The sequence below is a fragment of the Sprattus sprattus genome (genome assembly GCF_963457725.1).
Source record: "Sprattus sprattus genome assembly, chromosome: 1".
Lineage (NCBI taxonomy): Eukaryota > Metazoa > Chordata > Actinopteri > Clupeiformes > Clupeidae > Sprattus > Sprattus sprattus.
In genome coordinates, this window is record NC_137920.1 from 71,408,366 (window position 1) to 71,423,263 (window position 14,898).

The 14,898-nt window shown below is 42.7% G+C and overlaps 4 protein-coding genes across 4 annotated transcripts; 2 read left to right on the top strand and 2 right to left on the bottom strand.

The window, feature by feature from the left end:
- Positions 1–5,060: 5,060 nt before the first annotated feature.
- On the top strand, positions 5,061–5,459 carry LOC308363548 (syncollin-like; the record flags this gene model as incomplete). Its single annotated transcript, XM_080836352.1, has 1 exon — positions 5,061–5,459. One exon carries the CDS (start codon positions 5,061–5,063, stop codon positions 5,457–5,459), a length of 399 nt encoding a protein of 132 aa, XP_080692478.1.
- A 2,609-nt stretch (positions 5,460–8,068) lies between these two features.
- On the top strand, positions 8,069–8,473 carry LOC308379849 (syncollin-like; the record flags this gene model as incomplete). Its single annotated transcript, XM_080857111.1, has 1 exon — positions 8,069–8,473. The coding sequence occupies one exon, from the start codon at positions 8,069–8,071 to the stop codon at positions 8,471–8,473; it is 405 nt and encodes a 134-aa protein (XP_080713237.1).
- A 994-nt stretch (positions 8,474–9,467) lies between these two features.
- LOC308362716 (syncollin-like) lies at positions 9,468–9,872 on the bottom strand (the record flags this gene model as incomplete). The annotated part of the gene is made up of 1 exon (XM_080835443.1): positions 9,468–9,872. The coding sequence occupies one exon, from the start codon at positions 9,870–9,872 to the stop codon at positions 9,468–9,470; it is 405 nt and encodes a 134-aa protein (XP_080691569.1).
- A 4,010-nt stretch (positions 9,873–13,882) lies between these two features.
- On the bottom strand, positions 13,883–14,287 carry LOC308377950 (syncollin-like; the record flags this gene model as incomplete). The annotated part of the gene is made up of 1 exon (XM_080854732.1): positions 13,883–14,287. One exon carries the CDS (start codon positions 14,285–14,287, stop codon positions 13,883–13,885), a length of 405 nt encoding a protein of 134 aa, XP_080710858.1.
- Between the last annotated feature and the right edge of the window lie 611 nt (positions 14,288–14,898).

The window sequence follows — 14,898 nt, forward strand, 5'->3', positions numbered from 1 at the left end:
CTCCCTAGGCTGAATGTATACATATAATAACATTGTGTTAAGGAGAATGTCTAACAGCCATTTCAGCTGCAACCCCATGTTTGAAAGCGCAACAGCAACAGGCCATGATTAAATGGAATATTTTTATATCAGTGGTAGGCTATGCATGAACATTTCTCATTAATGCTATGGTAGATGAGGTGTGTTGCCTACACTTCCTACAAGCCTATTTATGTGTTCACAGCTAGTAGAAAGAAGGCTGAGCTTGTGAAAACTGGAGGGCCACCTCCTGCTACTTATTGACAGGTAAAGGAGTTAGCCATTGCACACAACACAGGAAGGCCCGTAATTTTTATTTTTTATTTTATTAAAGGATCCCCATTAGCTTATGCCATAGCAGTTTGCTAATCTTCCTGGGGTCCACATAAAATCCACATTACAAGTCATACTATTAAGTGTATTAAAATACAGTTCATACATACACAACTATAATAACAGTATACATAATACATCACAAAAGTTCAGCAATTATTAATACAGTATAATAAATAACTAAAACAGTAGGCTACAGTTTAAACTAGAATACTTGATAGTAATCCAAGACAACATGAATGAAATCATACAGTGTTCCTACAAACAGCACTGTCCAAATAACCACTAAGAAAAGTGCCCCTTTATTCTTCTTTTGAAGGATATTTTGCTTTTTTCTTGACGGATATCTTGAGGCAATTCATTCCAAATTTGACTTGCTCTGTAAAGCACTGTTCTTTTCCGAAAATTGGTTTTTGGATGAGCTTGCACAATATCACCATTGCTAGCCTTTCTTGTATTGTGTTTAGGTAATGGTTGGGGCTTGTCAGCTCTGACCCTGGTGGCAGCTCAATGACCACCCTTTATGTACAGGGTACTATCATGCCAATCGTTTTGATTGCCCAGTGAGTAAAAGCCAGTCCGAGATGGACTCTTGTTCGGTCTCTTGCTCGGTTACTTTTTCTCTTCCTCACTTCCTTTGACAATGTCTTCCTCAGTTTCTTTGTCGCCTCTGCCATGATGTCATGCAACGAATACTGTGCTTACTTTTTCGTATAGCTGGCAGAGGTGTCTAGCTGTTGTTGTGTGTGGTAGTGCCATAAAGCATTACGTAGTCGCGCCCTGTCGCAACCTAAGTTACATAGTGCAATAGCATTCAGGGTCCACCCAAAATGTTAAGTAATGTTGCTTTAATGATCAAAATCAGTCCAGTAATGAACTAGAGAACAGAAACCAGCAACCACAAAAGTCGTGGCCCTTATAAATCCTGAAGTCAATTATCGAAAGGAGGCGCTCTACTTTAAGTGCCCACTCCAGCAGTACACGGTAGGCCAAACGACTCCAGGCACTTAATGGGTTGATGTCAAGACTGGAAGAAGAGAGAGCTTAAACAGGCTGTACAAACAGTCATTTTCACAGTTATTGAGGTAAGCTGACGCGGGTATCTCTCATTTTCACAGTTATTGAGGTAAACTGACGCGGCTTATCTCTCTCTAGGGATCCTCTCCATGCTGTCAGACCCTTATAATAGTGTAGTGAGTGACACGTAACCGTTGGAATAAGTTGATCCGCCAAGGTTGACACATCCCCATTCACTTTGAATGGGGTGACGTCATCCTTTGCCAAACTGAATTGTGGCTCTGTTGTGTTCCCTTGTGTTGCGTTTCATGCATTGCTTGGAAACAGTTGAAAAATGTTCAATTTTTCCAGAGGCAATGCATGCATCAGCCAATCATATTGCCTTTCATGCATAACAGACAGCACAGGCTCTAGCCAATCAGATCGTGTTTATGCTCACGTCTGAAGAGCGGGAAGCTCAAAAAGAAAAGATGACGTACGAAACTCCGCAGATGGTCGCATTTGTACCTAAAAGTTTTCTCTTAGATTTTTTAAAAGTTACGGAGAAATAGACACTGTACAATGTAAAAAACCCTTTATTGGAACTGAAAAATACGTCTGATAGGATTTGCGAGGTGTCTGATCCACTTATCTAATGTTAGCATGCTACTACTACTCATAAGGTAAACAGCTTCCTAGAGGCATGATTGGTTTGTTGACATGTCAATCTCATAAGCACCTGTGTGAACTCTCTGTGCACAACTAATCAAGTAGTTCTCAACCTCTAAAAAAGGTCAATAGATTGAAGTTGATAGCAAGCATGGATCGAGGAGGCTGCCACCAACAACCTCAGCAAGGACTAGGACGAGGACAAGGAAGAGGCCATGGTAGAGGTAGAGGGGCCCCTGTTCAGCCAAACCTAAGCCATCATGCTGTGGCATCAATTGTTTGTACGTTCGGCAATGACACTTTGCTGGCCTTTACAGTCAATTTACTGTACTGTGTTTTACTGTATTTGCACTCTTGGCAACAACCATTTCTATACTTTTATAAAGTGCGTTGCCACAATACAATGCAGTGCTGTAGTTTCACTAAAGTTACCTATTGCATTATTTTTACAGAATCAACAAACTGGCCCACACTGGTGGCAGGGGGAGAATGTTCACTGCAGAACAGATTTGACCTTTTTACTGTTTATTGAAGCCATTTTTACTTCGAAACATTTCTGCAATAAATATTTTTGTGTCAGAATCTTTGCCTTTTTGTACACAGTAGAACAAATGTAAATCAATGGTGTTGACAGGTCCTTGTTTAGAATATGTGTTTAGCATGACATAAAAAGAACTACAATATTTTACTGTATACAAAGTTTCAGCTTTCAAATACTTTCTGACAGTATATTCCCTTAGTAAGAATGCTCAGCACAAACCCCAAATTGTAGTATGTTGTCAGTGGTAAAACAGTTAACAATGTGAGGGTGTTGCACAAAAATTAAAGTGATGGTTTCAGAAGTTGATTTTGATAGCTGTACTTTGGTTTCACCTTCGCTGGCACGACTGAGCAACGGCCTCAACGTGTTTTGTGTGCCGAGGTGCTGGCAAATGACAGCATGAAGCCATGCAAATTAAAAAGGCACCTCGACACCAAACACCCTGACCTGAAAGAGAAGCCTGTGGACTGGAATGAACGTGATGGCCTCCAGCCACAACAAACCACCATCTCCAAGCATAGCACTGTCTCCAAGCAGTGTCTGGAGGCATCGTATGTAGTTGTTCATGGAATTGCTAAGCTTGGCAAACCCCATACAATTGCCGAAACACTGATTTTGCCAGCCGCGCAACACGTGTAAAATAATGATAGGATAGAGTGCAGCTGCTAAAGGCCAGCGGCGGAGGGTAGGGGGGGCACCAACTACCCTTATCTCCCTCTGGAACGAAATACTGTTTTCTGATTGGCTAATGGGGTGTACATTAAGTTCGTGGAACCGCACACCTTGGACGTAGTCCCAGTAGAAAAGTTAAATCGCCGTTCCATATCAATACTCTTGAATGGTTACCATTGACAACCAACGTAACGTTTTTTTTTTTTAAAAACAGCCGGTTCCAGGCACTACTTTCTCTAACGGGAGCACTAGGCTTCAAATCAAGAATTCATCAGGTTATGCATATTAAATTTCCTAAAGATAGAGGAAATTCTAAATAATAATAATAATAATAATAAAAACATTTTTGGATGTTGTAAACGGGAGATAAGTTAATGGACTTCGCGGACCAACACCACTCCGCTCCGCGTCTTTGCCCCGCAGCGTCCATTAACTTCGTAGAACTGCACAGCTCGTCGGCCGTTATCCCTTACCTAACCAGCTTTGGGAGGGCCCTGCTTTCAAAAGTTTGAGAACCCCTGCTCTAGAGCAGTAACTTTTGCTTGTAATCTGTGTCTAGCGTCTTGAATCTTTCGACCAGTGTGTTAGCAGCAGCAGCAGCAGCTGGTCTTGTTGAAGCGAGGATAAAGCTAATCTTCCCACATAATGGGACCATGGTAGTTTAGCCTGGTACCAGCAGGCTAGCAACTCAAAAGATATATTAACTGGTGATAAGTAGGCCTATATGAACCCTTGGATAGTAATTCGGCTAACTCTGGTCGAGAGATTACAGGGAACAATGTCAGCAGTCAACAAAGCATGGTTAGTGTCTGTGTTAAACAGATGAAATACTTGGCAGGAAAAACAGCAGCATAAATTCAGTGAGGCGTTGAATTGTCCATTTTGGAAAAGGTTGCATTAAATTGCTGTTTTTTTTTTGTACATTGTTTAGACAATGTTTCTCATGTTTTATCATTCACACTGGCTATTTTGAGAATAAATGTTATACTTGTAGGTAGTAAAAAGGTGCTATAAATTGTGATGCCCAAATATATATACCATATAATTTATTGATTACATTATTTCATTGCTCAGAAACCCAGTACAGATGTTGTAGGGCTAGTATCGCTCAATAAAACCTGAACCAATTACCTACATATTTAAAAAAAAATATTTCAGAAAAAACAAATGCATTGCATGTATTTCTCATTAGGTAATTTTGTTCATTAAGGCATTATTTTGAAATGCACTGAGGAAACTCAGATATCCAATGCAAATGTAATGCATGTTATGGAATCAGCAGCTGGACCATCAGGGCTTCAAGTGCGGTCTTACTCATATTTGGGATATCCAAAAAAGGACAACAAAAAGCAGTAATGTTAATACTTGCAAAAAATGTGGAGAAAGGTTTTTATCCATTTATTAAATTATTTATTATTATTTATTTCCGGTGCAGAATACTGTTTTGTATTTAAGTTTTTTTTGTATTATGGTTAAATCTGTTTCAAGTTCCATGAGTTAGTACACAAATGTTAATATATTTTAATAAAATGTGCCTGTTCAACATAATATGAACTACTTTTTTTATTTGGGGGGGGGGGGGGGGGGGGCTGCCGGGCAGTGTCCCTACCAATGCTGAGACCAAACCTACGTCCTTGCAATAACCACCTGTGTTCCTATACAGCAGTTCCCAGGAAGTGTGTGTGAATGTACTTTATATGTGTTTGTATATGTGTGATAGTCATCTGTGTACGTGAGTATACTTTTTCTGGTATGGGGGCAGGTTTATAAAAGCAGGGCCACAGAGAGACTCTCAGAGACTTCAGGCAGAGGAAGGAAAAAGACCAACAAGATGAAGACTCTCATCGCTGTGCTCCTGTGCACTGCTCTGTGCTGGGACGGGCTTAACGCTCAGTGCCCTGACCCTGCCACCCTGAAGGACGTCTACGGTGCCAAGGTCTGCGCCCGCATGTTTGCGTACAGCCACATAATCTATGCCCAGAGCTGCGGAGGCGACAGCCTCGATGCCTACCCCGGCGACGATATACCCACTATCAGCTTGCAGTGGAACAACCGCGTCTCATCGCTCGTCGTGAGCCAGGGCTGCACCCTCACCGTCTGGGACCTCATCTGGAAGAAGGGAAGGAAGCACAGCTTCAGCGCCGGCATCGAGTACCGCCTGAAGGAAGCGGGGCAGGGGCTGATCGGCGACTGGGACAACGACATCTCTGGATACTACTGTGTCTGCTAAAAGCAGAGAGGGGCTTGGCACGATTTACTATCACTGGAGAGAGATTGATTGGATGGTGTGAGAGAAGGAGAAACGAGATAGAAGAAAGAAAGTTAAAGATCAATGCACTAGAAGACGAATTTATTGAAAGATGCTTGTAAAAGTGTTCTGTTGTGTAGGAATCCAATAAAACTCTTCACTGCTTGTGATTTTCTGTCTCTTCTCTTTCTTTTTTTTAAGAGTTTGTAACTAATTTACTCATAGTTGTCAAATGACTGGGAAATTGTCCATATTCTGAGGTTTGCTGCAATGTTCATCACCGTTGCTAGCTAGTTACGGTAGGGAAAAGTACACGCTTGCATGGCCATGTGCACTGTATCGTAGACGGAATGCTGCCTTCCTGTCATGGGTGTTGGCCTAATAATAGCATGTGACGGATGATGTGTTAGGAAAACACTGCTATCGATAGGCTATATACATATATACTGTATTAATCAATATCGGTTTCAAAAGCAGTCCATCTCAGACGCCCACCAGAATCATGTTTGATGTCACCTCCCAAGTTGTGGACAATCAAGCTAGTTATGCCCATTCACCACCCAAAGGCTGTTGCACTGCCACTACAAAGGCAGTAGGGGTGTAGAGGGGCGTAACAGGCCCAAGATGAGGAGCTAAAACCGCTTGGTATGTGAGGCTCACTAAGGGTTTTCAGTGGTTTGTTTATTACACCCATTATACTGCACTCCAAGTCGTCCCTTTCAACACCGTTCAGGTCTTCCTGGCCATATTCATGTAACATTTTACTGGAAGGAGCTTGTGAATATAAGGTTCCTGGCATTTTCCTGACAAGTTTCTCCAAATGTCTAACCTTCAGAACTCCTAACTTTTAACTCTGGTGGCGTCTGTGTGATTGCTGTGGTTTAAGAAAGCCACGCATAAATCTTGCAAAAAGGTTTGTGCCATCAGGAAATATGTAAAAAACATACAGGTATTTCTGTTTTAGTCTGTTAGATTAAATGTGCTGTGTTTTCATGTGGTGTCTTCGGTCATGTTGCTGATGTTGGAAACCCTTATAATCCCTAACCAGTGGAGAGCATCACTCCAGCTTCACCCTGCAAACCTACAACTGATTAAGAACACGTATCTTACTTAACGCTTTATCTACATTATAGGCTCCATTGTACTAATAAATAGAGAGGGGGTGGTCACATCTCAATCTGAAGGCCTGTGTGATTTCTGCAAGCTTACAGTAGAGATGTCAGTGTTCACATGCAAACAGAAATGTTTTGTGAGATGCCAGGTTGGCCTCAGCGTACCCGTCAGTCATATACATTATGAAAGTAACAAGTAAGAGGTGGTTGGGATATCAGGCTTAGCCAATAGCATTGAGTTTGAAAGCTGTGTCTGCTAACTATCCCAGGATGCTTGAGGAGTCCCAGCTGCTTGTATTCAATCTATCCCTAGCGTCTGCAATCTCTCGACTAGTGTGTTAGCAGCAGCTGGTCTTGTTGAAGCCAGAAGGATAAAGCTAACCTGCCTGTATAATGGGACCATGCTAGTTTATCCTAGTACCATCAGGCTAGCAACTCAAAAGTGATATTAACTGGTGATAAGCAGGCCTATATGATCCCTTGGATAGTAATAAGGCTATCTCTGTTCCCTGTAATCTCTCAACCAATGTCAGAAGTCAACTAATCATGGTTAGTGTCTGTGTTAAACTGATGAATAACTGTGCAGGAAAAACAGCAGCATGAAGTTACAGATGAAGCTAGCAGGGTGATGATGAATTAGCATCAGGGGTTCAGGTGAGCTATTGAATTGTTATTTTTGGTAAAGATTGCATAAAATTGCTGTTTTTTAACATTCAGTCAATGTTACCCATGAATTTTATTACCTACATATTAACTTCTCGCTAGGTCTTTTTGTTCATTAAGGCATTATTTTGAAATGCATTCAGGAAACTCAGAAATCCAGTGCAGATGTAATGCAGGTTGAGGAAGCAGCAGCTGGACCACCAGGGCTTCAAGTGAGATCATACTCATATTTGGGTTATCCAAAAAAGGACAACAAAAAGAAGTGGTGTTAATACTTGCACAAAATGTGGAGAACGGTTCTACCTATTAATTCAATTATTTATTATTATTTATTTCCGGTGCAGAATACAGAATAAACTGAGGTTTTATTAGTCTTATTATGTTTAAATCAGTTCCAAGTTCAAAAAGTAAGTACAAAAATGTTAATATATTTTAATTAAGTTTGCCTTATCAACATAATATCAACTACATTTTTTTTTAAATATATGGGGGGCTGCCGGACAGTGTCCCTACCAATGCTGAGACCAAACCTACACCCTTGCAATAACCACCTGTGTTCCTTTACAGCAGTTCCCAGGAAGTGTGTGTGAATGTGTATGTGTGTGTTTTGTGTATGTCCATGTGTGTTGGTGTGTTAACATCATCTGTGTGTGTGTGTGTGTGTGTGTGTGTGTGTGTGTGTGTGTGTGTGTGTGTGTGTGTGTGTGTGTGTGTGTGTGTGGTGTGTCTCTGTGTGCTTTTTCTGGTACGGGGCCAGGTGTTTAAAAGCAGGGCCACTCAGAGACTTCAGGCAGAGGAAGGAAAAAGACCAACAAGATGAAGACTCTCATCGCTGTGCTCCTGTGCACTGCTCTGTGCTGGGACGGGCTTAACGCTCAGTGCCCTGAGCCCGCCACCCTGAAGGACGTCAACGGCGCCAAGGTCTGCGCCCGCATGTTCGCGGACAGCGACATTATATACGCGCAGAGCTGCGGAGGCGACAGCCTCGATGCCTACCCCGACGACGATATTCCCACTATCACCAGAAGTTGGAACGACCGTGTCTCGTCGCTCGTCGTGAACCGGGGCTGCTCCCTCACCGTCTGGGACCGCTACCAGAAGCGGGGCTCCAAGCGCAAGTTCAGCGCCGGCATCCAGTACCGCCTGAAGGAAGTGGGGCAGGGGCTTGGGATCTTCCGCAACTGGGACAACGACATCTCTGGATACTACTGTGTCTGCTAGAAGCAGAGAGGGGCTAGGCGTGATTTACTATCACTGGAACGAGATTGATTGGATGGTGTGAGAGAAGGAGAAACGAGATCGATGAAAGAAAGCTGAATGCGCTAGAAGACGAATGTGTTGAAAGATGCTTGTAAAGTGTTCTGTTGTGAAGAAATCCAATAAAACTCTTCACTGCTTGTGATTTTCTGTCTCTTCTCTTTCTTTTATGTGAGAGTTTGTAACTAATTTACTCATAGAAGTCAAATGACTGAGAAATTGTCCATATTCTGAGGTTTGTTGCAAAGTTCATCACCGTTGCTAGCTAGTTACGGTAGGGAAAAGTATACGCTTGTATGGCAATGCGCACTGTATTGCAGACGTAGACAGAACGCTGCCTTCCTGTGAAGGGGGTTGGCCTAGTAAAAGCATGGGAGCGCATTTGGCGATAGCGCTTCACACAGGACGAGTTGGGCGTTTCAATGTCTTTTTACTTGTCAGAGCAGAATCTCTTGTTCATTGGACACATGAGCAGTCTCTCTAAGCTGTAAGAGTGAAATAAAAAGTGGATGGGCTGGTCAAAGAGGGTTCAACAAGCAATGGTGAAATAAAAAGCTTCAGAAGTTCACAAAAAATGGCAAAAAAACAGTCACTATCAGTGCAAATCAGTATGCAAATATGAATGTAGCTCAACTATCAGCAAGCCTCTGCAAAATGTAGTTATTAGTTTAATTCCATGTAGTTCACTGCTCCCCTGCACTACCATTAAAAAAGGAAACTATGACCCCTCCATAATTACAAACTCTCAAATAAAAACCAGAGAAGAGACAGAAAATCACAAGCAGGGAAGAGTTTTATTGAATTCCCACACAAGCAGAACACTTTGAGAAGGAACTTTCAGCACATTCGTCTTCTAGTGCATTCATCTTTCTTTCTTCTATCTTGTTTCTCCTTCTCTCACACCATCCAATCAATCTCTCTCCAGTGATAGTAAATCACTCCTAGCCCCTCTCTGCTTCTAGCAGTCACACATGTATCCAGAGATGTCGTTGTCCCAGTCGCGGAGGATCCCCAGCCCCTGGGGCACGTCCTTCAGGCGGTACTGGATGCCGGCGCCGAACTTGCGCTTGGCGCCCTCCTTCCTGAAGCGTTCGTAGACGGTGAGGGAGCAGAAAGGGCTCACAACGAGCGATGAGACGCGGTTGTTCCAACGCAAGCTGATAGAGGGTTTATCGTCGCCGGGGTAGGCATCGAAGCTGTCGCCTCCGCAGCTCTGCGCGTAGATGACGTTGCTGCCCGAGAACATGCGGGCACAGACCTTGGCGCCGTTGACGTCTTTCAGGGTGGCGGGCTCAGGGCACAGAGCGTTAAGCCCGTCCCAGCACAGAGCAGTGCACAGGAGCACAGCGATGAGAGTCTTCATCTTGTTGGTCTTTTTCCTTCCTCTGCCTGAAGTCTCTGAGAGTCTCTCTGAGTGGGCCTGCTTTTATAAACCTGGCCCCGTACACACTCACACACACAGATGACTATCACAAACACACACACATACAAAACACACTCACACACACACACAGATGACTTTAACTCACAAACTCTTATACACACAAATACACACACATACACTTTCACACACACTTCCTGGGAACCGCTGTGAAGGAACACAGGTGGTTATTGTGAAGGTGCGTAGAGTGTATATTTAACAGAATTGCCACATTAAACAAATAACAGACATTCAACACCTCATTTAACTTCAGTCAATATTCGATAACGATAACAAATGGCAGCTGGCAAGGGTGTAAAACTGATGTTAGGTGGTGAATGGTCAGAAGACAGAAGCCACTGATCTCTGACGAGATTTCAGATTGATATCAAGACGAAGTGCCCTCTTTGTAACTCTACACCGTCTTAGATTTGAAAGTTTGCAAAAAAACAGGAGCTTGTCGCTCTCAATCATATCTTTAGCATGTCACAGTCTTCCCTACCAGACAACATTTGGGTGTTTTCAGTGAATAACCTGCATGGTGATACTGGTACAAACCAATTATAATCTTGCTTTAACACTATGGAGAATGTTAGATTTAGGTGAATTTCTTATATCAGACCATAACTCCACACACCAGACTACATCTCAAATAGTCCCACATTCTTATTTTGCATAGCACCAGGCCAGAGCCATCAGGCTTGGCTGTTGACCTTTTTCTCTATGATGAGGGCCATCACACATGCTTTCTGGCTTTAGTGTGTTTGGAGGAAGGGCTATTAGATTGTAATTGTTGGCATTTGTCTACAGCCACGACAAGATGGTTGAAGCCAAACATGAAATAATCTATATGGCCCTACCTGGCCATAGTACTTGGTCAAAGCCTGACCTCCACTTTGACCTCCAGACACACCCACCCCCTCCCGTAACATTATGTCTTGTTTTATATGTTAATTCTACACCATAAATGTATGGACATTTCTGTAATGCCAATAGAAAACTGTCCTCGTAATAAAGGACCATTCCTCGCAGAAGAAGACGCTGCCTTGTGGCCTGGACCGTGCTCTGCTGAGGTAACCATAGCTAGTGTCTGAATAAATGCATTAGTTCGCTAAGCCATGTCTCTTACTCCGAACGAGCTAACTTGAAAAAGTTTAGGCCTCTGCGATTTCATCAAGGAATTTTGCTGAAGTACAAAAGACTCTTTCAAGATCAACAGCTGGTTCCATGCTATCTCCACAGCTCCATAGCTATCTGTATTTCCTCCAGTTTTAACACAACCATTTGCCTACAGATAGAAATGTCACACATATTCCCCCTTGCCGATGCACTGCTATCAAACAGTCTTGAGCAGTCAAGTTGCAACTTGCATTGAGGTTGCTGTGCTCAGTGTATGGAACAGGTGACGTGTGAACCATATACATTTAAAGCAGCAATAAGGAGTTCTGTTCCAAACCTAGCAGGCTTACTAACTAAAATGAATGAAAAAATACTATAAAAATGTATTTGAGGATGATACCAAAACTAGCTGCCTATAAAACCATACCTCAAAAAGTTGCATAGTGTTACTTTAAACTAGCAAATTCACCACCAGAGTCCAGTATGGTTACTTTTTCATGTGACTTTGAATACCACCCTAAGTAAAATTTGGTAGCATTCATTCCCTGGATTTTAAAATAACCATTATAATACCAAAAGCAATATTCATGATGTTTTCCTATGTACGTATGGTGGGTCTACTATAAGCAGGCACAAGGTCTGGCATTCTGTGTACATAACGGACCCCAGGTGGCGTTTTCTCAAGTGCCACTGTGTTCAAGAATATTGAGTGAGTAATGGATAAAATGGATTATAATTTGGAGTTAATGTTTCATTTAGTGTTAATAATTAATTCTTATTTGAAAACATACCACAACCTATAATTGGGCCTCATTCTCGAACCAGTGTCTTCTTAAAGTTACAGTATGTAGCAATTGTACTTTAGGGTTAGGAATAGCAAATTTACCCTATACACTAGAATATGCATTTCCTGAAGTTAAGAACGGAAGAAGTAAGGTAAGAGTTTCCCGAAGGGAATACCAGTGCATGAAATGCAAAAGTTGAGAAAGGAAGAAGAAAAGAAAGGAGTGAAAGGAGGAAAGAAGAGTGAATAAGAGTGGCTATGGATAAAGACAGTAAAGAGAGAGTGAAACGGTTAAAAGAAGGAAACAAAATGTACTGAAGTAGAGAGATGGAGTGTAAGAAAGAGGAGTTGGAGAGGGAAAGAAGAAGAACATGTGGATGGATGTTGGAGAGAGAAAGGGAATGACTGAAAATAGGAAAGATAATGGACTGAAAGAAGGAGTGTTAGAATGATTAATGGATAAAGTGGAATATAGACATGGCATGGAGGAAGTAAAGGAAATGGAATGGAGGAAAGAGGACTGTTTAGTCAAAGGAGGCTGAAAAAAAGTTGGAAAAAGAGTTGGAATTGATGGACAGAGTAATTGAAAGAAGAAAGGAGAGAAGAGTGAACAGGAGTGGCTATGGATAATGAGATAAAGAGAGAGTGAAGTGGGAAAATATTGAAAGAAGGAGAGAAAAAATGTGAAGAAGAGAGATAGAGAGAAAGATAGACAGAAAAAAAAGTAGATTATGGGAGGTGTCTCTTAATAATCTTATAACCTCACTGATTACTTTGGTGATTTTACCTTTTCAGTCTGACCTCACCGAGTCTAACTGCAATGGGGGATACGCCATACGTGCTCAGGTGCCTCTGGGGTGTGTGGTTGAATCCTGGGAGACACCAGAGTTTTTCCAAACTTCAGAACTCCTAACTTTTAACTCTGGTGGCGTCTGTGTGATTGTCTGGGTTTAAGTAAGCCAAGCATAAAACTTGCTAAATGGTTTGTGCCATCAGGTACTATGTACAAAACATACAGGTATTTCTGTTTTAGTCTGTTAGATTAAATGTGCTGTGTTTTCATGTGGTGCCTTCTGTCATGTTGCTGATGTTGGAACCCCTAATAATCCCTAACCAGTGGAGAGCATCACTCCAGCTTCACCCTGCAGACCTTCAACTGATTAAGAACACGTTCCTTTCTTACCGGTACCTTCATGCTTTATCTACATTACAGGCTTCATTGTACTTATAAATAGAGAGGGGGTGGTCACATCTCAATCTGAAGGCCTGTGTGATTTCTGCAAGCTTACAGTAGAGTCGTTCAGTGTCCACATGCAACCAGAAATGTTGGCCTCAGGTTGGCCTCAGCGTACCCGTCAGTCTTATTAATTATGGAAGTAATGAGTAAGAGGTGGTTGGGATCTCAGGCTTAGCCAATAGCATTGGGTTTGAAAGCTGTCAGTGTGCACTGTGCTTACCATCCCAGTGTGCTCCAGGAGTCCCAGATAATGGACCGCATTCGGCAGGTGCTTCACGCAGGACGAGTTGGGCGTTTCAATGTCTTTTGACTTGTCAGAACAGAAATAAAGATGGTGGGCCTTGTCAAAGGGGGTTCAGCTACAATGGTACAATGGTAAAATAAAAAGCCATTCCAAAATTGTTTGTAGTTTCAGTAGTTCACAAAAAAATGGCAAAAAATGTCACTATCAGTGCAAATCAGTATGCAAATATGAATGTAGCTCAACTATCGGCAAGCTTCTGCTAAATGTAGTTATTAGTTTAATTACATGAAGTTCACTGCTCCCCAACAGTACCATTAAAAAAGGGAAACTTTGACCCCTCCACAATTACAAACTCTCAAATAAAAGCAAGAGAAGAGACAAAAAAAATCATAATCAGTGAAGAGTTTTATTGGATTCCCACACAACAGAACACTTTTAAAAGCATCTTTCAGCACATTCGTCTTCTAGTGCATTCATCTTTCTTTCTTCTATCTCGTTTCTCCTTCTCTCACACCATCCAATCAATCTCTCTCCAGTGATAGTAAATAGCTCCTAACCCCTCTCTGCTGCTAGCATTCACACATGTATCCAGAGATGTCGTTGTCCCAGTCGCGGAGGATCCCCAGCCCCTGGGGCACGTCCTTCAGGCGGTACTGGATGCCGGCGCCGAACTTGCGCTTGGCGCCCTCCTTCCTGAAGCGTTCATAGACGGTGAGGGTGCAGAAGCGGTTCACGACGAGCGATGAGACGCGGTTGTTCCAACGCAAGCTGATAGTGGGTATATCGTCGCCGGGGTAGGCATCGAGGCTGTCGCCTCCGCAGCTCTGCGCGTAGATGACGTTGCTGCCCGAGAACATGCGGGCGCAGACCTTGGCGCCGTTGACGTCCTTCAGGGTGGCGGGCTCAGGGCACAGAGCGTTAAGCCCGTCCCAGCACAGAGCAGTGCACAGGAGCACAGCGATGAGAGTCTTCATCTTGTTGGTCTTTTTCCTTCCTCTGCCTGAAGTCTCTGAGAGTCTCTCTGAGTGGGCCTGCTTTTAAATACATGGCCCCGTACACACAAAGCACACTCAGACACACAGATAACTATCACAAACACACACACACACACATACACAACCCACTCACACACACAAATGACTTCACACACAAACTCTTATACACACACAATACCCACACATACACATTCACACACACTTCCTGGGATTCTCTGTGAAGGAACACAGCAGGTTATTGTGAAGTTGCGTAGATTATATATTTAACAGAATTGCCACATTGAACAAATAACAGACATTCTGCACAAGTCCTCATTCCACTACAGTCAATATTCAAACGATAACGAATGGCAGCTGGCAAGGGAGTTAAACTGAGGTGAGGTGGTGAATAGACTGGTTGTTGGCATTTGTCTACAGCCACGACAAGATGGTTGAAGCCAAACATATAAGCATCTACTATGGCACTACCTTTAACAAGTCCATTATCACACACATTCCCCGTTGCCGATGCACTGCTATCAAACAGTCTTGAGCAGTCAAGTTGCAACTTGCATTGAGGTTGCTGTGCTCAGTGTATGGAACAGGTGACG